The following is a 24,744-nucleotide window of genomic DNA, read 5'->3' as shown; positions in this document are numbered from 1 at the left end:
ACCCTAGCGAGTCAGCTTCAGTCACACTCAGACCCAACCCAACTTAGTGATTAGAGGAGATGCAGCGAACATGAGCGATTCCAGAGAATTAATATAAACATGCATGCCATCACCGAGGCTGGAATTAGACACTGCACAGGAAAGAGGAATCTGAATGCCTTTGGCATATCAAACAGTGCAAAAACACTATATAGTTAGAGTATATGAGACTAGAATAAAAAAATAAATCAAAATAAGAAAAATTAGCAACAGAAGAATGTATGAAGTTGTATGACGCTGTGGATCATGCAATGACATTGGAAGCGAGGGCTGGGTTAGCTGGCTGAACCTTGATAATCCCACTGTTATTAAAGCAAAGGAGTGAATCTGTGACCCACAGAGCTACAGAGAATTACAGTAAAACCCCTTCTGACCAGCATATGGCCTGGTCAGGAGGGGGGTCTGCCTGCCTGTGAAGATCACTGCGAGGCATACAGAAACATTTCCAGTGTCTGTTAACAGTTGACAGTAGCCACATGAGCTACATAGTATCTCTCAGTGCAAGGCAGAATGTTATTTCGAATAAATTATTATTTTTCACTAACATGCTGATAAAGGCCATGCTGATATTCAAATCAGCACCGCCCCTGTTCCCACCTTCCTCCATCCACTGTCCTGCACCAACAGACAGAACATAAAAAGTGGACGTAGCCTTCCCGGTTTCCTTGGTGAAGTCAATCAAGAGGTGAGAATATTGTGAATCGCCACCAGAGGGCGACTCTTTTGTTTTTTCAAAAAGAAGATTTTTTGAATGGGAAAATAAGTCTACCGCTCATTTTGTTTATAACTTACTGTACACAGTGGTAAACAGTGTACTAGTTGTCTTTTAAATACACAAATGACTCAGAAGAAGAAGGAAATCAATAAATATCGGGTGGCCGACAAATAAACATATCACATGCATCAGTTTTCTGCTGCTTATCTGGGGTTGAGCAGGTGATGCAGACATCCCCATTCCCAGCAATGTTTTCCAGCTCCTCCTGTGGGATCCCAAGGTATTTTAAGGCCACAAAGGCAAATATATAATGGTCTGTGTCTACCCCAGAGCCTCCACAAATACAGTTGTTTAGGGTGTGCCTGAAAAATCTTGTTGGACAAGTAACACTGTAGCTATCTCTGTTTGCTCATTTATTTGAGCTTGTTTTTCCAGTTTAATCTAATCTAATCTTAGCTCATCTTAAATACATGACACAGAATTTATTGTAATAAAAACATAATAATAAAATAATGAAACTTTTTTTTTTCTATTAATGAGCTGATGTAGTATAATCTTGTGATTCCAGTGCACAAATACATTCCTCTGTGAATGACAGAGGTACAAGGTGAGCACGCAAGCAGGAAACCACAGTGAGTTATGATGTTCAACCAGAGTTTGGGTCATATCCTCTCCATCTTGTCATTTGTTTTTCCTGACTTGAAACGGTTTAGTTAGAGGCTGCAACGGCTAATGTAGCCTGTTTTTTTTTTCAAACAATTAATGAGCTCTGCTGACATGTGACTGCAGCATCTGTGAGTCATTCTTACAAAGCTGCAGAGAAACTTATCACTCCAGTGTCACTCCATGGCTACATCAGTCATGAATTGCAACATACCTGAGGTCAAACAGAACAATAAGCTTTCATATGACCTGTCAGTTCTTCCTGTCCTCCCACAGACCGGAAGAACTCTTCTGACACTGCAAGTTTCTTTTCATGTGTCTTAACTGTTCAAAAACAAATGCACATTAACTAATAGTGGTAATAACTAAAAAAAATATTAGGATCTGCTGTATTTAACTGACAATTTGAAAGCTATAGAGTAGCTGGGTATCACCAACAAGGCACACAATCCCTTCTTAGACACAGAATGCCTCATTGTGTCAAATTAGGTTGTTAGAGCAAGTTTAATCCCAGGTTGTATTATTCAACACTTGGACATTTTAATCATGACCCAAAAAGGAAAACATCTCACACTGCTTACCAAGTGTTAACAGATAAAGACAAATGTGGCAACTACTTTTAACAATGGTACATGTGTCTGTCCAAAATGGTCATTTGAATTAAAAAAACAACAATAACAATTCAATACATATTTGTATCCTGCATTTCCTCTAAGAGGAGGATATATATATATATATATATATATATATATATATATATATATGCATTTCTTTTTACTTTTTACTGCAACTGACTACTGCAAAAGAACAAATTATCTAACACGTAACATAAAAAATAGGCCAGACCATGTTTGTATTTGCAGGTGAGATGGCACAGAAGAGGACATTCATACATCCAAACACACAGAGAGGCCCATATGGTGTCAGAGATTGGTACAGACATACTGTTACTGCTGCTGATAGGCAGTTTGTGCCAATGGCTGGGGGCACAGGGCTCATGGCATTGTACCAACAACACAATAACAAAAACAAAGTGGAAATGAAGTAGATTGAATGCAATTAACGGTTTGCCTGTCTGCCTTTGCATGAGTGCAGCCTGTGTGTGTGTGTGTGTGTGTGTGTGTGTGTGTGTGTGTGTGTATGCAAGTGAAAGAATTTGGTTCACACATGCAGGAGAGACATAAAAAGAGAAGGAACAAGAGCGACTCACCATGGTCCTGCAGAGAGTCAACAAGGCCACCAGCTCACTCTACAGTCAGATCCATGTACGTGATGAGCCTGAAACACAAATGAGAAAACCCTTTAAACATGTTCAAACAACTGCCTTCAAGCACAAATGGAAGAGGCACTGCTGACTTTGATCAAATTTAGAGCACAAAAACCGACGGGATATGAGGAAGGTGGGGCAGAAAACCATTAAAATGAACCCAAGCTGCAGAAAAAACACTCACAACAATCTCTCTCTCTCTCTCTCTTGCGCGCACACACACACACACACACACACAGTTAATCCCATGCTCCAAATGATTCTGCCTCTACTCCCTGAACCCCATCTGACCCACCTTCCTCCATTTAGCCAGCATTTTGTCCAAGAGATAAAACACAGAGGGAGTGACAGCGACGGCAAGAGCTTCAGCTGGCTGTTGCTCCTTCATTCTAATGAACCAACATTTGCAATATTTGCACAGAGAGTAATAACTGCTACAGAGAATAAGAGAGAGCACTTGTGTGCAGACAAAACAAAAGCAACAGCAGCCCATTTGATTATTGAGCTATTGATCCATACACAGGGCTGGCTGGTCAACAGTGTCACTGGACGTCCAAATATCCACCACACAGTTATATAATCCACAGCGTGGGATGCTTTACTTTATCAGCATTTCATATTTTCACACAACATTTCACATGTTTCACCTTTTCAAAATCATGCATCAATTTGTTTAAATTGATGCATGATTGTGGCAAATGTGGCACATATAGTTTAGTGCTTTTTGAAAGCACTCAGGGAGAGCGCAAACCTCTGCTATGGCCACTCAGTTACCAACAGTCTGATTACACTCGCTTATCTCACAAGGCTGACAAAATAAAAAATAAACCAGAATGCCTTTATTGTCATAATATAGTGCACAACACGATTTAAAAGAGCTTTAATAGAGTAGATCGTCATCATTTGTACCATTCCGGTTCTGTACGCAGATCGCCACCTAAACTGAATCCGTGCACCCCCAGAAAATTCCAAATATGCTGCTCACAAACAAACAAACAAACAAACAAACAAACACAGCTGAAAACACAACCTCTTTGGCAGACTTCAATAAGCCTGAGTTCCAGTGAAGAACCAGCTCGGCTCCCACAGAGAGAGTTTTGAAATCACTGAACTTTTCAGACTTCACCACACAGGAGCGCCAGACTTGGGCGGGAGTGAAGGGTGTTGGTGCAAAATTTAGTGTCATATCATATCCATATTCAGCCCATATGTTTGAAGTTGAAAGAGAGCAGCTTTAAAAATGATAGTTACATCTTCAAAGAGAGATGAAACATGGGGAAGCGCGGTATAGGGTGAATGAGGAACTTCAAAGGGTCTCGGCATGCTCTTCCACATCCGTGTACACGAACACGCATGTGCACGGAAACTGTACTGCGTTCACATATGTACGTCTATTACCAAAGGGAAACAAAAGAGGAGAGGAAGCATCTTAACTTTAGGCATGACCAAAATGTTTAAAGTAACCAGGACAGCAGTTTTAAACACTCAGCCAAACAACTGCAGCTCATGTCGAAGTTCTTCTCTGTGACATGAGCCATGCTGCTTGTGCATAATCTCCAGTGCAAACAAGCATCATATTTTGTCTGCTCAGTGGGTTCATCCTGCTGCTTGAATCCCAGCTTGTAGTATAAGTGTGAGATGAAGTATTGCATCACATCACACAGTCATACATTATGGGTAAAGGAGTTGTAACCCAGTAGTATAAAATATTTTGGCATTGGCACAGAATTGTTTAATATTTATTTATTTATTTATTTATTTATTTAACCGACTACACCTAAAGTCACAGATATAGTAAATACAATGTATTATATCTTGTATATCTTATTTACAGCATATGTGCTATAAAAACATCTGTCCTTAGATCTTCAGTTCAGAAAACAACTGTGAAAAACAAAAAAGCGCTTTCTTCTTTCTGGATATACCAATTATTCTATCAATTAGTCTGAAATCAGTCCACCACCAGACCGAGGACTGAGGACAGGCATGTGCAGGAACCCTTACTTTGTCTGTGGATGTACACTTATAACTACCAGCGCTGATGTCTCTCTCTCCCCATATGAGACACATGCCTCAAGCCAAAACAGCCTTTCATCCTCCCAAAGCCATGCATTATTGATGATTAGGATAGAGAGAGAGAGACACTGAAACACACACTGTTTCCCTGTGTGATGCTGCCTTTGTTAGTGTGTGTGTGAAGAGTGTTTTTTTCTTGTACTTGTTACCTCTTCAGGACATTTTTCCTGGCATAAACACTGACCTTGTCAGGACCAGTAGTCCTCCAGGAGAGCAAAACCTGGACCTAACGAGGGAGAACCTCATTTCTGAGGAACTGGTTAAGTTTAGGGGTTTAGGTTTTAATAGTAGGTTAAGGTTAAATTTAAGGGTTAGACATGGTTTGGATTAAGATTAGGGATACCACTTTTTTTAGGCTGTCCAAATGAAGGTCAATGCCATTTCCTAAGAAGAATAGCTGCATTAACATCTGGCTCTCTCTCTCTCACACACAGAGAGTGAGAGGGAGAGAGAGAGAGAGAGAGAGAGAGAGAGAGAGAGAGAAAGAGAGAAAGAGAGAGAGACAAAAGCAGGTGGGCTGGATTCTCTCAGCAATTAGCTGTGTCAATTGTCAGGGACCCAATCAAACAGCAGATGACGACAGAAAAGCAGCCATTGGCTCATTCTCGCCCGCTATCATTATGTCAACAACTTCCCGTGACCAGCTACCATCTCCAGCGTCTCAAGTATGTGTGTGTTGCTGTTTTTTTATGTTGCGTATAACAATATTTCATGTGTGTGATGCCATCATTTCAAGTGTTTGCTGATGCAATACTTGTGTTTACAATGAACCCTGCAGCCTTCATCGACATAGCAAACTTCCTCAGAGAGCTCACTTCTCAGAAGCAGTGTCTGGCACTTAGGCAAAGCAGTGTGGGATTGCTCAGGGGCCATTTTAAAACACTTGAAAGAATTCATTCAAACATCGTATTTCATAATTAGCTTGTGCATTTTATCCAAAACATTAAAAGTGGAAAAACATGCAGCCACGTTCGTTTTAGTTTAAGAATAATGTGCTTTCTTTTAGCAAGAGAAATAAGCTGATGAGAGAAGTTTGTTCCAAAACACAACATAAAATGTGATTTTTACTTTTTTGTGAATTGACTTTTAAAATTACAAATAGGAATCCGTCCCATCTATCCATCGTCTACCACTTTATCCTCCACATGAGGGTTAGCAGGGACCCTGGTGCCAATCCCAGCTGACATAGAGCAAAAGGTGGGGTACGACCTGGTCGCCAGTCCATCACAGGGCCACATAGAGACAAACAACCATCCACTCTCACAATCCCACCTACGGTCAATTTAGAGTGTCCAATTTGTCTAATCTCCTAATCCGACTGTGGGAGGAAACTGGAGAACCTGGAGAAAACCCACGCACACATGGGGAGAACATGCAAAATCCACACAGAAAGGCCCTTGTTCCGAACCGTGTCACAAATCCAGGTCTTCTTGCTGCAAGAGTGCTAATCATTACACCAACCATGTGGCCCAAATAGGTATCATTAAAACAGATTTTTCCAGAGCCCAAGATGATGCTTAATGGTTTTCTCTGATAGGCAGTAAAACTGAAAATCTGCTCATCTGGAAAGCTGTAACAAATGAAACAAGATAATTGATAAATCAACTACTCCTTTAAACCCAGCATGGATATTTCACTTCTGTCTAAAGAATATCCTACAACAATAACTTGTTTTCTTGCTAAAACTGAATATTTGACTATGGTTGCTGAGATACGGATTTAGTAGTGCATTGATTTTTGTCTGGAGCAGTCAGAAAGAAAAAGATGTGTTATTATTTGCTATTATGTGATATATGTGATATAAATCAAAATCAACGTCATACTTTATTCACATGCAAAGTTATATTTGAATGTTGTGCACTGCTTAAACTCATATATGCCATACCAGTTCATGACAAACAATAGTCATCTCTCACTGTACATTGAAATCAAGAAATATCTTTTTTGTGAATAAAAGTAAAAAATCCTTCCACTCTCTGACCGGGCTCTGGTGGGTTACTGCTGAACCTGTGGGAATGTGCCGTACATTGATGTTTCTGATGAAGAGTGCTGAGCTCCATTGATCCACCAGGGATGAGAGTGAGCCGTCAATAGCTATCAGGCAAGTCAAAGCCCCACTTTCAGCCCTGCACAGCTAAAGTGAGCAGCTAAACCTCTGGAGGCAGACGCTATAGAGAAGAGGCACACATGCAGACACAGCTCTGATGCCTGCAGAGGGTTAAAGTGGTTATTTGTTCAATGACGGAACATTAATTAACAATACAGGTTTGGTGTATGTCAAACACTGAAGGAGTGTTTAACTATTTACAAATGTTATTCTCAGGTTTTCCTTCACTGTATGAGATCTCTAGTATCTCTAACAAGTTTTAGGTAAAAGAAAACTCACTTTTATCAATCAAAACTCCTAAATCTACATGAGAGAAAAAAAAGAACTGAGGCTAGAAAACAATTTTAAAGGTTGTTTGCCTGCAACTTTTCCATCGATTGATGAACTACTCAGTTCATGGACTGTTTTACTTGTAATGCAAACTCAGTTTCCTTTTAAAACAGCTGGTTATTTAAAGTTACATGTTATATTATACAAATAGAAAAAATTAAGTTTTTTCATTTGTTCCAACGATTCTCCTTATAGGAATATTTCCACACTGAAATGCATACTATGCACATCACAACCTTGTGAAATCATTGCACAAATAAATTAAATGCAGGATTAAAGTGGATTACAACAGAGCTCAGATGGGGGAGGATGTGGTATAATGTAAACACAGCAGGAGGCCTGCTTTGTTGTAATAGGAGTAATTCAGCTATAATGGCCTATGAAATATTCTTTACTCAATCATGTAACTTTACATAAATGTGAAAATTATGCCGGCACATCAAACCACAGTCGTCAAATGAACGTGAACTATGAATGTATTTTAAATATGCGTGTTTAAATAAGTGTTGGAGCCAGTCCCTGCTCTAAAAAGTGTTCCTTGTAAAGTCATTGTGATTATCTCGGCGTCATGAGAATTGTTTAAGTCAGAGAAAGGGGGTCACAGGTTAGAAATCTGTGTTACACAACTCACAATCGGAAAAAGGTATCTCACACAGAGAAGGAAAACTAATATGACTAATAATAACAACAACAAACCACAATGTGAAAGGCCCATTCTCTCAGTCTCACTTTAACAGTGCATCCACAACAGCGATCTGTGGAACACAGCAGTAATTACAGCCACCTCGTAACCCTCCTGCTAATACTGCACATGGTACAAAGCACATTTAATCAGAAAACTTGCAACGGGAGAATAATCTTCCAAGCTTGTGTCATCACAGGCTGGTGAAAAGGGGAGCAAATCTCCTGCTTTGCATGGACTTAAGACAGATTATGAAAAAGCAAAAATGCAATGCGTCAGTCAAACTGTTTCCGTCACACACACACACATGCTGTGGTTAACCCATGCATCCACTTTCTGTGAAGCATGGTACAGAGCCAACTCGCCTGCAGAAGCATGCAAATGTTTCCGCACGTAGAGAGGTTTGTCAAATGCAAAGTGTTAAGATAAGCAATGTTTAATCAACTTGACATTCACAGTGATGACAACAATGAGGTCATTGAGTCAGCATCACTGCAGTGATGATGTTTTGGGAGTGGATTATAGTCAAGGTGGAATATCTAAAGTCTGCCCAAACTTATTGGAAGACGTAGAAGAGAGAATCCAAAGGATTCAAAGGCTTTATATCTCTGCAAGGAAATGATTCTTTCTCTGGTACTGTGTATACGAACATATATATGCTGTATAAACTGAACGTTACATTGATTTGTTCCACAGGAAATAGTAGGTTGAGTCTAAACGTTTCCTATTTGTCGCTCTCTTGAGGTGCTCTAACTGAGTTGTGGTTGTGACAGAAATAGGTTACATACAGTTTGACACTACGATGTGGAAAAAAACATGTTGTTTTGTCAAAGATGGGCTTCTAATTTTAGTAAATACATAATGCACCACCGCCCTTTTGTATCTGCAAACCTAAAGCACTTTGTTTCCAAATGTAAAGCGCTTTATATATCAAATACATTACTATCATGACTATTATATACAAATGAAGGAGTTGCAGTCAGCACACAGCCTACAACTTTTGATGCATAAACTTTTTAAATAGTTCATATATATGTAGATATATATATATATATATATATATATATATATATATATATATATATATATATATATATATATATATATATGTTTATATGTATATATCAATCACACGTACATGTATGTAGATCTAATGATCTACCTTTATCTTTCAATATGGTATCTTTCAATACCATTTTCTGAGCATCGTATTTGTCCTGCGCTGCTCTTTAATATTAGTGCAGGAGAACGAACAGGAGAAAACCTCACTGACAGGTCAGACGAGCTGAAGTATTTGTACACGAGGGCCACAGCATCACTTACCTTGCAGCGATGAGATGACAGCTCAGTTGCGTTTCTGAAGTGTTTTTGAGTTGCGTCTCGCTGAGTTTGAAGAGTTACAACTTCACATACTTTGAAGAAAGTAAAGAACATAGTAATAATAAAATCAACTCTACCGTGGACTTTTGCAAATTAACAGTCATACAATGGCATTAGGTTGCTCGACAACAGTCCAGGTTGGCGGTACCTCCGGTCTCTTTAAGCGGATAAAAATGCCTGCAATGAACACGTTAGATTGGCTAAGATGTTGTGTTACATTGGACCAATCAGAGCAAGCGGTGTTGTGGTGCGCACGATTCATTACAACGCATCGCCCGGAAAGTAATAAAGAAACATGACCAGAAGTATCCCGCTCGGTGGGGCTACGTTGGAATTAAAAACAAGTGCAACCACTGTGCGGCGAATCCACGCTCCGGGAGATGCTTTTGTGGTAGATGTAGTTCTTTAAACAGACAGATGTAGTTTGTGTCAACAACACGACCACTGCACCAAAACTACAACTCCGCCATGTACCAGAGACCGCCATTGCTTGCATCAGCTAGTGAGGAGTCGGCATTCGCCGGGAAGTTACTACGAACAGCTGCTGGACTTTTCTCGTAGTAAAATTGCTGCCTTCACTCCTGTTAGTCTCACATTCTGTCCCAACACAGCGAAATGGCTTCAAACGGCCAAATAAGGCTCTTCGTGAGTGAAGGTAACCCGCAGTGTCTGAAGGTGTTAGCTGCGCTAGAAGAGACTGGAGTTCAGTGTGGCGTTCAGTGTGTCAACCATGAAGGTAAGAAAGCATGGTTAGTTAGCGCCACATTTTCTATGTCAGTCACACAGAAATGACAGATAACAACAACTGTCATTAGCTCAGGATGTTTGAGTTGTAGCTGAATTAGGTGAGGGTTAGCACTGGGGTATAGCGCGTTAGCTGTAGGCAAGAGTGAATGAACAGTGTGTACAATACACTTACATTTGAGAGGCAACTAGAAAAGTCTCTCATTTAGGAATTTAACGAACGAGAATTTTCACTAGCAATAATTTGTCAAATTTTCTCGATAAAGTGGTTAGTTGTTTCGTTCGCAAAATATCAGAAAATGATTTAAATATTTGATTTGTGTTTTTAAAACCCTCTTCAAATACCAAAAAGATTTAGCCACGTGACTATTGCTTGTAGCTACTTTGGTATAGCATGCTAGTGTATGTGACAGTTGCACCATACACCTACATCTGACTGGAAACCCGTCAACAAATGTGCTAAATGACATGTAATGTAATGTAATGTCAACAACAATTATTCTCATTATCATTAATATCAATGCTAAAATGTGTATCTGTTATTCCCAAGCCTCAAAATAATATTGTGCTTAAATGTCTTGTTCAGAAAACAAAAACATTATGTCTGTCATACAGGAGCAATGAAACAAGAAAATAAAAATCACATTTAAAAGGCTGAAATCAGAAGCTGTGCTGATAACAAACCATGTTTAAATAGTAATTGTGTAATAAGTGGGCAGCCCTGCTCCAAATGTTCAGATTCTGAAAAGTTTTTCCACCCCTAAAAAAATAATATGCATTTTCTTGGAGTTATTAGTCTCTAAATTGCTTCACTAGATAGTAATCTATAAAATATTAAAGATGACAGGGTGAAAAGTGATTTGCTATTTGTCATACCCTGATGCCTTTTGTAAAAATCACAATTTTAATGGATGGTTCTGCTAACTTTACACACCCCCTGTGAATGGTGTCTAAAGTTAAAGTCAGTGCCAGACAGAACAGGCTGCACACAAGGACAAACCTTGAATTAATGGATAACTGGTGACCCTGAAAATTTAAATATCTGTGTGAGGTGTGCATGTTTTCCCCAAATAGTTAAGCTTCCTCCTATAGTCATGTAGACATGCAGATTGGGGCTGGAATAATTGGAAACTTCCCTCCTGCCCATTATCAACTAAAATTGGCTCCAGCTCCCCCCACAACAAAAGATAAGTTATGAATACATGAAATTGTAGGTTAACTTATTTATTGAAAGAGGAAAGAAAGATGGCTAACGTGGCCTAAACTAGGTTGGTGTGGAATTTGTAACTGAAAAAGAAGAAGCTAAATTTAAACCAAATCAATCGTCCCTGCATTCATTTTTAAGAAAATGCTGGTTTAACACAATTACTCCACACTAGGTTAACTTACTACTTACTACTATCAGTTAACATGAATTGGTTTTAATTGACAACAGAATACACTATGTATTGATCATAAGGGACATAACTACATCTTCTTCCTTGCCTTGTATATTGGAGTAATTTCTACTCAGAAATAAATAAATAATACCATGTACACCAACAGTGGTTGCCAAAGTATGCAAGGTCGATCATATAAGTCACAAGTATCCCTGACATAGTACTTTGTTTGTTTTTTGTCAGTTTTTTCATACAATGTTTGACATTTTTCACATTTATTACAATGGATATCATTAAACAATTGAACAAAAGTGTTATTTCTGCTGTAAAGGTAGTGTTTTAAAATGCATTCAATCCCTGAGGCACCATAAAACAAGTGAATGAACCATCAAAGTAAAGACATCTAAAAAAAAATGTAATTGGAATCTTTTCATATGGTGATCTGCCACGAGTTCTGATCCTTGACATTCAGATTGACCTATGTGTTCTTCACAGACCATTAAAGTAACTTTGCTGATGAGTATTGTGGCTAAGAATTTGATCACAGGATTATCCTCTAAGCACTTAAGCACTGGCAGTGTGGCGTTATTATTTGTCTTTGACTATACAATGATGAATTAAAATGCATCCTTCTCCCAGAATGTTTTAAAATAAATAAAACCGTATGTACTGCTAACAGCCGTAGATATTTCTTCCCTTTTAAGACAACAGGTTAGAAAAAAGGATTTATGGTACTTTTCTGGAAATATTCATAAATCCATATCAGTCTTGTCTGCTCTGTTCTGTTATATGTAGAATCATTTAAACAAACTCACAATCTGTATTTTTTTTCTTTACAGAGAGAGTGGTGCCCTTTCTTAGCCGTCCAGCTTTGCCAGCCCTCCTCCTGCCCAGTGGTCTGCACATTTTCAGCTCAAATGCAATCTGCCAGTCAGTAGATCATTTTACCTTTTACCATTCCATTCATTTCATAGCACATTTTATTGATTGATTTTCATTTATGAATACCAATTCGCTATAAATGTGAAGGCTTTACCTACTGACTCCAAATAACTTTTTATATTTCTAAAATTCTAACATGTCACTTAAGGGTAGTCTGTGTTGATCCATACAAACACCTTAGAGATTCATTTTCCTAGTGGTTTTCTTGCTGCGATCACTAAAACCACTTGTTCTTTCTTCCCAACAACACCTCAGATACTTGTTTGAAGTAAAAGGACAAGAATCCAATCAGCTTTGCAATCAGTGGCTTGAATGGGAGGCCACAGAACTTCAGGTAAACTCCACATAAAAAACAATTCTATTTTCTACACAATCCATTTACAATGCTTGAGTGTGTTGTATACCTGTATTTTCGTTGTAGTGCCTAAAGAGAAATCTTAACCTCATTTGATTTACTGCTTGACTGAATTTCATTGATCAATTCTAATTAACCTTTGTTTTGGCCTCTTCACACAGCCTGCACTGCTTCAGGCTCTTCACATGGCAGTGGTGCAAGGAAAAAGTTCAGACGTGTTTAACGTCCTCCAGGCGTCCCTAAACTACTTGGACCAAGGCTTGAGCAAGCAAAACTTGCCATATTTAACAGGGGTACTGTATTGAAGTCTCTTGTTCAGCTGTTTTGTGTTTTTATTTTGCATTGGCCAATCTGCTGCAATACATCATCCAACGATTTAAGATTAAGACAACCATAGGCTGTCAAATTGTATTTTTAGTCTGTATGATTTTCATGATTTTTCAGTCAAAAGTTCATGATGTTACACATGTGCCAAGGAGTGTGCATATTTGCAGCCCTGGCAGCAACAAGTCATCTGTTTATGTCATGCATTTCATTTGTTCAGCATCAACATGGCTCGAGGGTACTTTCTTCTAATAATTTCCACCAGGCTGTACACTGACAGGTCCAATGCTGTCTCTTTATGTTTTCACATATAGACCAGTTGCATGATGAAATGCTTTAAACTGCGTTTAATGGCAATGTAGTAGTTCTTCTCAATAATGGAAATTGATTGAAAGGAAAAACATAAAAGCCTCAGGTCAGCCAGTTCACTAAACAGGTGGTTTTAAATTGGCCACATGAAAATAAAGCATGTTCAACTGTATCTGGATGTCCACACTATTACAGACTATTATGTTGGCTTATCATTTTCAGATAGCTGACTAATCTGCTGGCTAATGCCCCAATCTCAGTCTAGTTAGGACAATTCAGGAATAGTGTGGCATAATTAATGTCACAGAGCTTCCAATTAACCTCTGCATGTTTTTGGACTGTGGGAAGTGTAATTGAAAATTGTAGTGTAATTGAAAAAAAAAAAAAAATGAATTAATGAATATTCTTCAATTGTGTTTTGTTTAGGAAGCCATTTCAGTTGCTGACGTTGTTTTGTCGGCTGCGCTGTACCCTTTTTTGTCGGACTCTTCACTTGCACTGGGTAAGTGACAATAAATGTCAAAGTAATTTGTTGTTGGTCAAACACACATTGTCTGTCAATGAACTTGTTTGAATGTTTAAGTGTTGAATTTTGTACAACTCATTCCTACTCCAATCCTTACTTCATGCAGGTGAATATAAGTCTTTGAAGGCCTGGTTTGACCATGTGGCTGCTCGGCACAGTTTCCAGTCTGCTGCTCAGAAAGTGCTGCAGGGAAAAGGCCTGCAGGGCATGAAGAGCTACATGCAGAGGCAGCCTCTCCCCCAGAGCAGCGTGTGCCGAGACGCACAACCAACTAACAACGGCACCCCTGCTGAGGTATGTGCCAGATCATCAGGATAACCATTCGACTTACAGCCTTCATACTACACAAAAGGCATTCTGGGTGGTAACTACATTTGCCTCGGGAACCTCCTTTGAAGTTTTCAAGAAAATTCATTGTGTGTGTTTCTCTATTTTTCTTTTTTCTTGAAATTATACTTGCACAAAGAAAACACTTAACAAGACAAGCATTGTTGCTCATTTTTTTTTATCTTCTTAGGAAGACAGTTCAAGTAATTTATGAGTTGCAACATAAGCTCACCACACTTAATGAAATAGAATTCCCTTGTAGAGGTGAGACTCAACCTACCTCTTTAAAAGCTAAATTAACATTTGTGTTGGCATAAACCATAAAACACTGCGTTGAAGATAAAAAAAAAAAAATATTTCTAAGGATTCAACAGTTGTTAATCACATTTTGCAGCAGGAGGTAGGACACGGGGAGTCACAAGAAGCATCAAGAAGACTTAGCGTTTGTCTTTTTGATGGGATGGTTCAGTATAAATATTAATTTTGATGGCAGTATGTAAGACAAGACATGAATGTCAAAAAAACGAAAGGCTTCTCAATTGTCTGCATGATTTTGAAAATGAATCGTTTTTAAATTATGGTTAGACTTGGTAAACCCCCAGAGACGGTTGATTCTGAACTATTAACAACAGACAGATTATTTTCAGTTAGCATTTGGGTCTGTCCCAAGATTTTAAAGGTTTTCATGTTTTAAAGGAAAGTGGGCATCATTTTGTCATTTTTCACAATGTTTATAATCTTGCACTAATTTAAAACTGTAAAACATCATAATGAATGTACAAACACTTTGGTAAAAAAAAATCTGCTTCATAGACCAAAAAACTTACAGTAATCTACACTTAATGTTTTCTTTATATCTTCATGTTCAGTGTGATGAGGGAGAACGTATGGTTTCTGAGGAGGAGATGGAGGCTGCTGCCCTCACCTGGTGCCAAGGTTTGAACTCCAGCCCACCGGTTAAAGAGAGACAACACCCCATGTAAGTGCTATTTTCCAAACGAGACATCGAGCAGATACTAATGTGGGTACTGCATGTTGTTGTTGTTGTTGTTGTTGTTTAGAACCATTTTCTGGACCTGATTCAAATTCAGTTCTGTTTTTGTCTTCTCAGTTTGCCACAGGAGGACAAGAAAAACATCCTGGTTGCCAGTGCCTTACCTTATGTCAACAATGTTCCCCACCTGGGTAACATTATTGGATGCGTTCTGAGTGCTGACGTCTTCTCCAGGTAGGGGTTGCATTCTTTTCTCTCTACACAGGTGCTAGAAAAGTAGTCACCAACATGTTGTCCTTTATCTCATTTCCACATCAATGTTTTACGGACCTTGTGCTTTTTAATTTTAAATTTCTCCAATTCCTTGTTTTTATGTTTTGCATATGTCTTCGCCTCGTCGTCAACCTCTTGTCTCACCCACTCCATCTGTCCATTATCTGTTTTTAGGTATGGCCGCCTGCGAGGCTGGAACCTGCTGTATGTGTGTGGCACAGATGAGTACGGCACAGCTACAGAAAACAAGGCCAGAGAGGAGGGCCTGACGCCACAGCAGATCTGTGACAAGTATCATGCTATTCATGCCAGCATTTACAAGTGGTTCCAGATTGACTTTGACTTTTTCGGCAGAACCACCACTGAGAAGCAGACAGAGTGAGTAGAAGCAGGGAAGAAGGGGCCGACAGTGGGGAAAAATCAAATTTACCGATATGTGAAAAATTAAAAACATGATTTTTCAACAAAGCAAAAGATTAAGATAAAATTACAGACATCTGCTATAATTATCAAGAGCTAATTTCATGATCCTGGGTTATGGTTCTGACCCTGTTGGGCATTGGTATGGAAAAACAAACAGGTTTTCATACAATTACTATACACTGACTGTGCTGTAAAATTACACAACACAGGATTACTATAATCTCACACTAGATACTGGCCGTCTAGCCCTTGCAACCATAAATTCTGCTTTATTTAATCTCGCAGATTATCAAGGATGATTGTGGAATGTAGGTTGTTGCTTACTTTTCAGTTTATCAAGTAAAGAAAAGAAATCCTATTAAATTACATTTGTCTGTCTGTATCCTTCCCTACTGGTGCTGCTGATAGCTGACTATTTTTCTTTTTTTTTTTTAAGACAATGACCTCACTCAACAATTCAAACTTTATACCATGTACTATTAGTCTGCACAGACGTTGTTTTAAGACATATTTTAAAGCAGACAACCTCAAAGCAGTTATTCCAGTTATTTTGGGGTTGACTCTCACTGTGAATAAGTAAAGTACTTGTATACCATATTTGAACAGTAGCAAGTAGGCAATGAAAAATATATATATTTGTGTCTTTTTTTTAAAACCATTTCGTTTTAAGAACAAAAAAAAAAAGGTGATCGTAGGGATAAACTGTCTCTATAGATACGTTAAACAATGACACTGACACTAGAATGCTGGGCTAAGTTAACGTAAGGATATTTCAAAACAAAATTGAGGCACTTAATTAAAAAATAGTATTAAACCTTTGAGTGTGTACATTTTTCACAAGCACCACATTCTTAGAAAACTGAAAATGGCCAATAGATACTTTATACTGGATTCAACCAAAGAATCATAATTTTTAAACTTAATCAATAACCCTAACTCTACCCCCCCCCTTCTTTTATGGCATACTGCGCTGCTTCTTGTATTGCTGTATTGACATAGAAAGTTTACATCATTTTCTTTCTTGGGAGGCATAAATGTGGTCAGGTTTAATTATTTGTCCCCCACATTCATCAACAACCCTTTTTAAGACTCTTTTAACCAGCTCATCCCTCTTTTCTTTTTAATGTTTTGTTCAGGATCGCCCAGGACATATTTTGGCGACTCCACAAGAATGGATTCCTTGTGGAAGACACGGTGGAGCAACTACGCTGTGAGAGCTGTCAGCGTTTCCTGGCTGACCGCTTTGTCGAAGGCATCTGTCCCTTCTGCAACTACCCAGATGCTCGTGGTGATCAGTGTGACAAATGCGGGCGACTTATTAATGCTGTGGAACTCAGGGTGAGTGTAGAGAGCAGCTTGAATAGCCAAAGTTATTATATAGGACAACAAGATGTTATGGCTTACCACTTGGGCCATAGAACTATTTAATTAGCTCATTTACAGTTGTGGCATTGTAGCTGCACTTTAAAGGCCTTTGCACGCCAGACACGTTTTTCAGTAAAAAAATTAGTTTTGATAAAGATTCCTCATTTGTCATTTCTGTTCTCTCAGGAACCTCAGTGTAAAGTCTGCAGGCAGACTCCAAACATTCGCTCATCCAAACATCTTTTCCTGGACCTGCCAAAGGTATGGAGTTCTGTTTTTCATTTTTAAAATAGCTATTTGCGCTTCTCTAGAGCTGTGATTTAGAGTAAGACGCAAGACATTTCGTTCTCTCTTCCTCTAATGCAGCTAGAGTCTCAGTTGGAGCAGTGGCTGGACAAGTCGACCAGCACAGGAGACTGGACGGCAAATGCCAAACAGATCACTCGTTCCTGGCTGAGAGACGGACTCAAACCTCGCTGCATCACCAGGGACCTGCATTGGGGAACTCCAGTACCTCATCCTGACTTTAAAGAGAAGGTCTGATGCTGTCATATAGAGTAAAATATAATTTCCTACATTACAGATGTTGCTGTTGGATTGCATGTGCTTGTTTTTTTGTTTTTTTATATGGTATTTCTGCATTCTTTGGAAGATATTTTCAACCCATATTAATGAAATATACATCTTTACAACTCAGCTGTGTAACTTGTTGCAAAGATAATGGATGTAGACACGTTAAATCTAAGGTCAAGTTCCTAATTAAACTTTGAAAATGAGAATGCCCTTCATTAATTGTTACATTGACTGATGACACCACAGTGGTCCCTATTGCCTCACTTGTTCTACTTGGGGAATGTTCTCTGTCCGGGATATCTTTATTTTCACTAATACTACTACTAATCATTGTACACTAATTAACTTAATTAACTTAATGTAATTAAGAATGATTTTCTGTAGCACAAAATCTCACACATGACTCTCTTTCTGCCTTTGCAGGTATTCTACGTTTGGTTTGATGCTCCAATTGGTTATCTGTCCGTTACCGCCAACTATACCGACCAGTGGCAAAAGTGGTGGAAGAATCCTCATCAGGTACAACCTCCCAGCCCAAACCTAACCAAACACATGTCACATTATTTACCACACTGATTGTCAAGCATGGCACAGATTCTGTCCTCTTTACAACACAGAATGAGGCTGATTACTTAATTAATCTGGAAACAGTGCCCCAGCCACACGTAACTCTAATGGGAAATAGAAGAAATAACCTGTTTGATAATGGATAATAAATATACTCAGTTTTAGACAGTGGGATGGGTTGAAAGAAATAAAGATGAGTCTCAGCATGAGCAGTTTACCTCAGTTCATGATGCTTTTATCATCTCTACATAGACAAGTGGAATTACTGGACATTTTGTTTGTGCATGTGATTTTCATAATTTAAAAAATGTCACTCCAAACATGCTAGTTTGCTTTTATCACTTGGCTAGATGCACTTTAAATGCAGCGTGATTAAAAAGACCCAACATCTGCTTCACTCTCACTGACTCCTCATGTCTCTCCATTTAAATCACTAGGATTGAACTTGTGTGTTTGTGTGTGTGTGTGTGTGTGTGTGAGAGAGAGAGAGAGAGAGAGAGAGAGAGAGATGGGGGGTTGGGGAGAGCTGATAAGTCCTTTTTGAACTGGATGATCTCATGATGATCTAATATGATGTCATCCTCACCGTACATTGCTGTGTCTCTGCCACTAGGTGGAGCTGTATAACTTCATGGCCAAAGACAATGTGCCCTTCCACAGCGTTGTATTCCCGTGCTCCCTGCTGGGAGCTCAAGACAACTACACTCTGGTCAACCACCTCGTTGCCACTGGTGATCACTTATTCTAACTGACTGGTTGATTTCTTGTGTATTTTTCATATTATAAGAGCATTACATTGAGAATCACAGCTCTTAAGAAGGCTGTAAAAACTCTTTGTTTCTGTTTGACAGTAAATTAATCATCACATGATGATGACGATCTCTGGAAATTTAGCTTCGACACTAACTTGTGCTCTACCTTACTCTCAGAATATCTGAATTACGAGGACACCAAGTTCTCCAAGAGCCGGGGTGTTGGTGTGTTTGGAGACATGGCGAAAGACACCGGAATCCCATCTGATGTGTGGCGATTTTACCTGCTGTATGTGCGTCCGGAAGGGCAGGACTCGGCCTTCTCCTGGGCAGACATGGCTTTGAAGAACAACTCCGAGCTGCTCAACAACTTGGGCAACTTCATCAACAGGTTGGTAATTGTCTTTTTTTTAATTAATTTAAATTTTTTATTAATTTCAGTTCAGTCTCCAGTGAAATTAAAAATGGGGCGGTTCACCTGAAGTTGCTCCGCTAACTAATTTGCAGCTAACTCATCCAGTCCAATTATGAAGTTTAAATGGCTCACTCCAATTTTCTACATTTGTTTGGGGATGGCGCAATTTAGCCCCAATTTCATTGCCTGAAATGATTTTTATAAGATCGGGGTTAAATCCCACATCAAAGAATTTTCTCAGCAGGTTTTTTCAAAGTACCTTGATCTTCAAAATTGGTCTGGGGCAGCAACGTTGATGCCTAATTGGTTCAAAAATATCTTGTAGATTGCATCCAGCCTAAGGTGTCGGAGGTAAAAAAAAAAAAAAGAGCTTCAGAAATGGAATTCTGTGCTTGTCTGATTCAGTCACTATCACTGCATCATTCACAGCAGTTCATCCATTTTATTTCCTGCTTTCTCAAAGTCATAAAAAAACCCTGCTATGTTTTATTGCAGCTTGTTGCTGTTAATTTTCAACTTTTTGTTGACAATTTCACAGATGATCAGCTTCATAAATCCAATTTTTTTAAAAACTAAAACCTTAAAGCAGCAAACGTTCAATTTTCACAGTGGCAGTATAGTGCTTTATTTTCCCAGGAAGACATCTTACTGAGACCAAAACAAGAATATAAGAATATCACTCTAATGGCACTTTTCCACTTGCATGACTTGACTGGATTTGGCAAAGTTTTTTTGTTTTTTTTTTCCATTAGTGATAGTATCTGGTACTTTTTTAGTACCTGCTGTTCCAAGCGAGCTGAGCCAATACTATGCGTGACGTCGTCAGAGTGTCGTCAGAGTGCCGTCACAGGAAGAGTCATGAGCAAGAAGTCCGACAAAAGAGTCAAAGCGAACAATGCCAAACTGTAGTTCATTTAATACGACTCAACAATCCTGGAAATGTGGGTTAATCTCCAACATTAGCAAGGAAATGTCTAAAATTATCATCATTTAACAGAGTCTGGTGTTTTAAGGGACAGCACTGCTGAAAGCCGACGATCGCAAGCAGCGAGCCGCATCACAACCCCTGTTGCTGTATTTCACTTCAGTGACTGTGTTAGAGGGAGTCTGTGCTCCGGTCATGGAGGAAGTACAAATGAACACATTTTTTTAATGAACTGATTCTAATGATTCAGTGCATCGAAAATAACTCCTTTACAAGTCACTAGTTTGTGTGTGTGTGTCGCGTACAAGACGAAGTCATGGCAGTTTCATGCTATATTGTAATGGAAAACCAACCAAACCATGTAGAGTCGGTCCGTGCCGAGGCGAGGTAGTATTACCTAGTGGAAAAAGTGCCATAAGTTCATGCTTATGCATTAAAAGTACAATTTATTGTAAATTGTACCGGCTTTGTTGTATTAGACACGACTAAACAAACATCCTGTGAAGCTGTGAAGAAACTCAACACACCGCACTGTTGTGTTCATTTACACAAGTGGAACAAGTCTATTTCATTTAATAACAATATTTATCATTTATAAACAATTAGTCAAGCAACATGACCTTCCCTCATTATCTGGCTCCATGTTTCCCTTGCTGCCTTTCTTCTGTTTACACATTTTCCCCCCTGACACCCCCCTACTTTATGATCTGTCTCAATCATATCTCCCTCTCTCTCCTGCAGAGCTGGTATGTTTGTTACCAGGTTCTTTGAGAGCTGTGTGCCTGCGATGGAGCTACTGCAGGAAGATAAGAAGCTGCTGGCCATGGTGAGCTGGGAGCTGCAGCAGTACATCCAGCTCATGGACAAAGTCAAGTAAGAGCAGTTATTTGTCAAAAGCATTCATGGAGGAAACAATATTGAGATTTCGAGGGATATTTACCAATTGCATTGAAATAACTTTTAAGAATGAATTATTCTGGGATTTAGAAATATCATCATGCATCTTTACACTAAAGAAGATAAACACATATTTCGATATAAATGGAGACCACCATAGTTCTGCTGTCATTGTAATGCCAACATCAAATGTTTCACCAGAATCCGAGATGCTCTCAAGCACATCCTGAACATCTCACGTCATGGCAACCAGTACATTCAAGTCAATGAACCATGGAAGAAGATCAAGGGAGGAGAAACAGACAGGTGATATGGCATTTGGTTGATATTTGTCTTTGCAATTCTATGACATGTAGATGTATTTCAGTGTCAAAGTGTAAGTAATCACTCAGGATTAAAGCAGAAACCGACCTCATACCATTTGGAAAATTACTAATTTGTTCACAGTCATGCATCTCTGAACAATGTAATGTCATTGCAAAGACTAAATTCATTGCCTTAAGTTTTAGAAGACATGTATATTGGTATTTGGAGCAAACTAGAATAATGATCTGTCTCTGTTTGTCCTCCTCAGGCAGCGTGCAGGCACAGTTACTGGTGTCTCAGTGAATATCGCCTGCTTGCTATCGGTGATGCTGTCACCTTACATACCAACAGTCAGCCAAACCATCAGGGATCAACTCAACGCCCCGCAGTCTTGTATCAGTACCATGTTTCAAGGCACTGGCACCTTTGTTTGTTCCCTGAGTGCGGGCCACCGCATCGGCACTGTGAGTATGTCCACTAAACACACACAGGTCTTACACGTGGAAATGTGTAAAAGTGCTGTCCGGTATGTCGATGCTGGGTGACACAATGAGGATGCAACAGTCTGTCAATATTTCAGTACACTGGGGGATATTGTGGTCATGTTTACTCACATAGACATGTTTAAGGATAAATAGCCTAAACTGTTTTTCTAAGCACCAGCCTTCGAACACCAACTTTCTCTCAGGCCACTTGTCCCTTCAGGCCTAATTGTGGTGGACTGTGTCTGCAGCAGCCCGCCAATGAGGCAGTCCATCACCAATGTCTCCAAACAAGGAGTAGGAAACACTGTTCTAATGTCACACACCAAGTTTATACATGCGTATAAGCTCTCTGACAAATGCCCTCCTTGATCGTCAGTGTTATCCATCATTGTAGAGTGGTAATCAAGATCAAACCTGCAAAGTTAACTTGTTTAAAGATGAGCACAGAGCACTCAGCTACACTGGCCTACACTGGGTTACATTAACAGTTGCAATTTTTAAGTATTTTCTGCATTTATCTTGTTTTGATCACAGGTCAGTCCATTGTTCCAGAAACTGGAGGTGGACCAGATTGAGGCTTTGAAGAAGAAATTTGGTGGACAGGAGGTATTTGATGTTTATGATGCCTTACAGAGGAGTTCATTCACGCCAAGTCGAGTTGTATTATAGGTAGATTTTTCATGAACAATTAAACAAAGAAAGAATTGAAAATACCAAGCCGTTCACTGGCCTCTGTGATACTCTCATGAGGAATAAGAAATTGTACTTAATTCAAGTCTTTGTCTAGTGAAGCATGACACAGAGAAAGCACTAATAATGTATCAAGTATCCCTCCTATAAATGTAGAATAATCTCTCTAAACCTTCCCCTCAATTGTGTCTGCCTTTAGCCTGAAGATGAACCGCCAAAAAAAAAGGTATTGAGTAATTTGTGTGTGTGCACGCTGGTGCTGCTGTGTCAAACAAACCACACGCCATCACTAACACTAAGCAGCTCATCTAGTGTCCTCACACTTTTGGATTTCCTAGCCGTCCTATGCGTGTCCTATGTGATTCATTGTCCATTCACACGTCGTGTCTCATAAAATCTGGCTGACATTTGAAGTGATGAGTGTTATTGTCTGAAATTAGGCGAGTCATTTTGAGAGACAATAACCGTCAAATCGCCTCCGTTTCAAACATCATGTGTCTGCTTCCACCCTCAGAAGACGGCTCAGAACGCTGCCAGCAGCCCGCCTGCTGCTGTACCAACCACCGCTGCTCCCGCTGCGGAGGTGGTGACGGCAAACGGCGCGGACCCAGAGAAAGCCAAGCTTCTCACTCAGGCTGTGACTGAGCAGGTGAGATTGCTGGGTGGTGGCAACACTGTCGATCCAGCTAAAAAAACACTGTGATTTTATCCACTAAAAATACACCCTGTACGGTTTCTGTTCATTCAGAATCCAAATTATCTGTTATCAAATAATGCTACAGTTAAAATATTTTAATTCCCTGGCTCTGTGTTAAATAACTGAGCAATTCTATCAACCGTGATGTTCACACAAAAAATCTAATAACGCAATTTACGCAACAAGTGACCAGCCACAGAAATAAAGGTGTACTTCCATTTATTAGTGTAAATCAGTTTGATATCAGTTTTGTCAGAAAATTTGTAAAATGTGTAACTAATGCATCAAAAATGGTTCATGTATAAATATATTTGAATTACACATTCTTTTTACGTTAAATGCAGTGATTAAATTGGACATAGTGTTAAACTCTAAACATGTAAAATTTCTAAGTAATGCATCAAAAACGATTTGTGTATTAACATTTGAATTATACATTATTTTTACGTTAAATGCAGCGATTTAAATTGGACATACAGCGTTAAACTCTAAACATTTCCAGACCCAGACAGATGTGTAATTACTAAAAGACTAACTGTTGTTTTCTTTTTTGAGATTTGACAAGAAAACAAATCGGATTAACCCTGTCGTTTTGTCTGTCGCAGGGCGACAAAGTGCGAACACTCAAAGGCCAGAAGGCAGAGAAGGCAGTGATCACAGCAGAAGTGGCCAAATTGTTGGACCTTAAGAAACAGCTGGCTGTGGCTGAGGGGAAGAGCCTGGAGCCTGCGGCACCTCAGAAGAGCAAGAAGAAGTGAGACTGAAACAAAAGGATAACAAAATGATGGAGGATTGTCAGAGGAAGGGAGGAATAAAATGGTTTGAGGTATGTGAGAGGAGAATTGGAACAAGATGTACACCGAGAGATGAGGGTATTAGCTTACGGCAAAGCCGTGACAGGATCTAAGACAATGTGGTATTGGCACAGAGGACTAATGAAATGCTGTATAGGCCGACAGGGAAATGAAAACACACAGACTGAGTCAAATGAATGCAGCTACAGAATGGAGGGATTCTGCCAAATCCCTACACCAAAAGAAACTGATTTTATACTCTCCCTGTGATAAAGTCGGCATACGATATTAGCATTGGAAGGTGTGTCGCGCATTTTAAGATTTTTTTTCTATCATGTGGATTTTCAATTTATTTGGCATTTACAAGTACCCTTTGGAATCAGGTAATAAATGAAATTGAACAGATCTTAAAATTTAATTTCC

At 39.2% G+C, this 24,744-nt stretch overlaps 2 protein-coding genes across 6 annotated transcripts in view; one reads left to right on the top strand and one right to left on the bottom strand.

Annotated features, from left to right (window-relative positions):
• The window catches only part of arhgap9 (Rho GTPase activating protein 9), a 32,875-nt gene extending 23,463 nt beyond the window's left edge, over window positions 1–9,412 (bottom strand). For 3 of the 4 annotated variants that reach the window (XM_058630920.1, XM_058630923.1, XM_058630924.1), the window contains exons 1-2: window positions 9,203–9,412; window positions 2,628–2,695 (exon numbers count right to left, since the gene is read on the bottom strand). The gene's annotated coding sequence lies outside the window, so the exon portion shown is untranslated. Of the gene's footprint in view, window positions 1–2,627; window positions 2,696–2,979; window positions 3,001–9,202 lie in introns of those variants that run through there. The other variant, XM_058630922.1, reaches the window with a different exon arrangement.
• Window positions 9,413–9,704: 292 nt separating this feature from the next.
• On the top strand, window positions 9,705–24,739 carry mars1 (methionyl-tRNA synthetase 1). Of its 2 annotated transcripts, XM_058630918.1 has the most exons (22): window positions 9,705–9,995; window positions 12,222–12,312; window positions 12,580–12,658; window positions 12,841–12,972; window positions 13,739–13,814; window positions 13,945–14,132; window positions 15,035–15,144; window positions 15,277–15,393; window positions 15,607–15,810; window positions 16,992–17,193; window positions 17,407–17,481; window positions 17,587–17,757; window positions 18,217–18,312; window positions 18,974–19,091; window positions 19,290–19,503; window positions 21,194–21,325; window positions 21,551–21,655; window positions 21,924–22,119; window positions 22,675–22,746; window positions 23,030–23,056; window positions 23,345–23,479; window positions 24,133–24,739. In XM_058630918.1, the coding sequence occupies exons 1-22, from the start codon at window positions 9,875–9,877 to the stop codon at window positions 24,283–24,285; spliced, it is 2,814 nt and encodes a 937-aa protein (XP_058486901.1). In that variant the 5' UTR covers window positions 9,705–9,874; the 3' UTR covers window positions 24,286–24,739. The 2 variants fall into 2 exon arrangements, with proteins under 2 accessions (XP_058486901.1, XP_058486902.1); XM_058630919.1 differs by lacking the exon at window positions 23,030–23,056.
• The last annotated feature ends 5 nt before the right edge of the window (window positions 24,740–24,744 follow it).

The sequence above is a fragment of the Solea solea genome, chromosome 6, assembly GCF_958295425.1.
Source record: "Solea solea chromosome 6, fSolSol10.1, whole genome shotgun sequence".
Taxonomy (NCBI): Eukaryota; Metazoa; Chordata; class Actinopteri; order Pleuronectiformes; family Soleidae; genus Solea; species Solea solea.
This window is presented reverse-complemented; position numbering and strand designations above follow the sequence as displayed.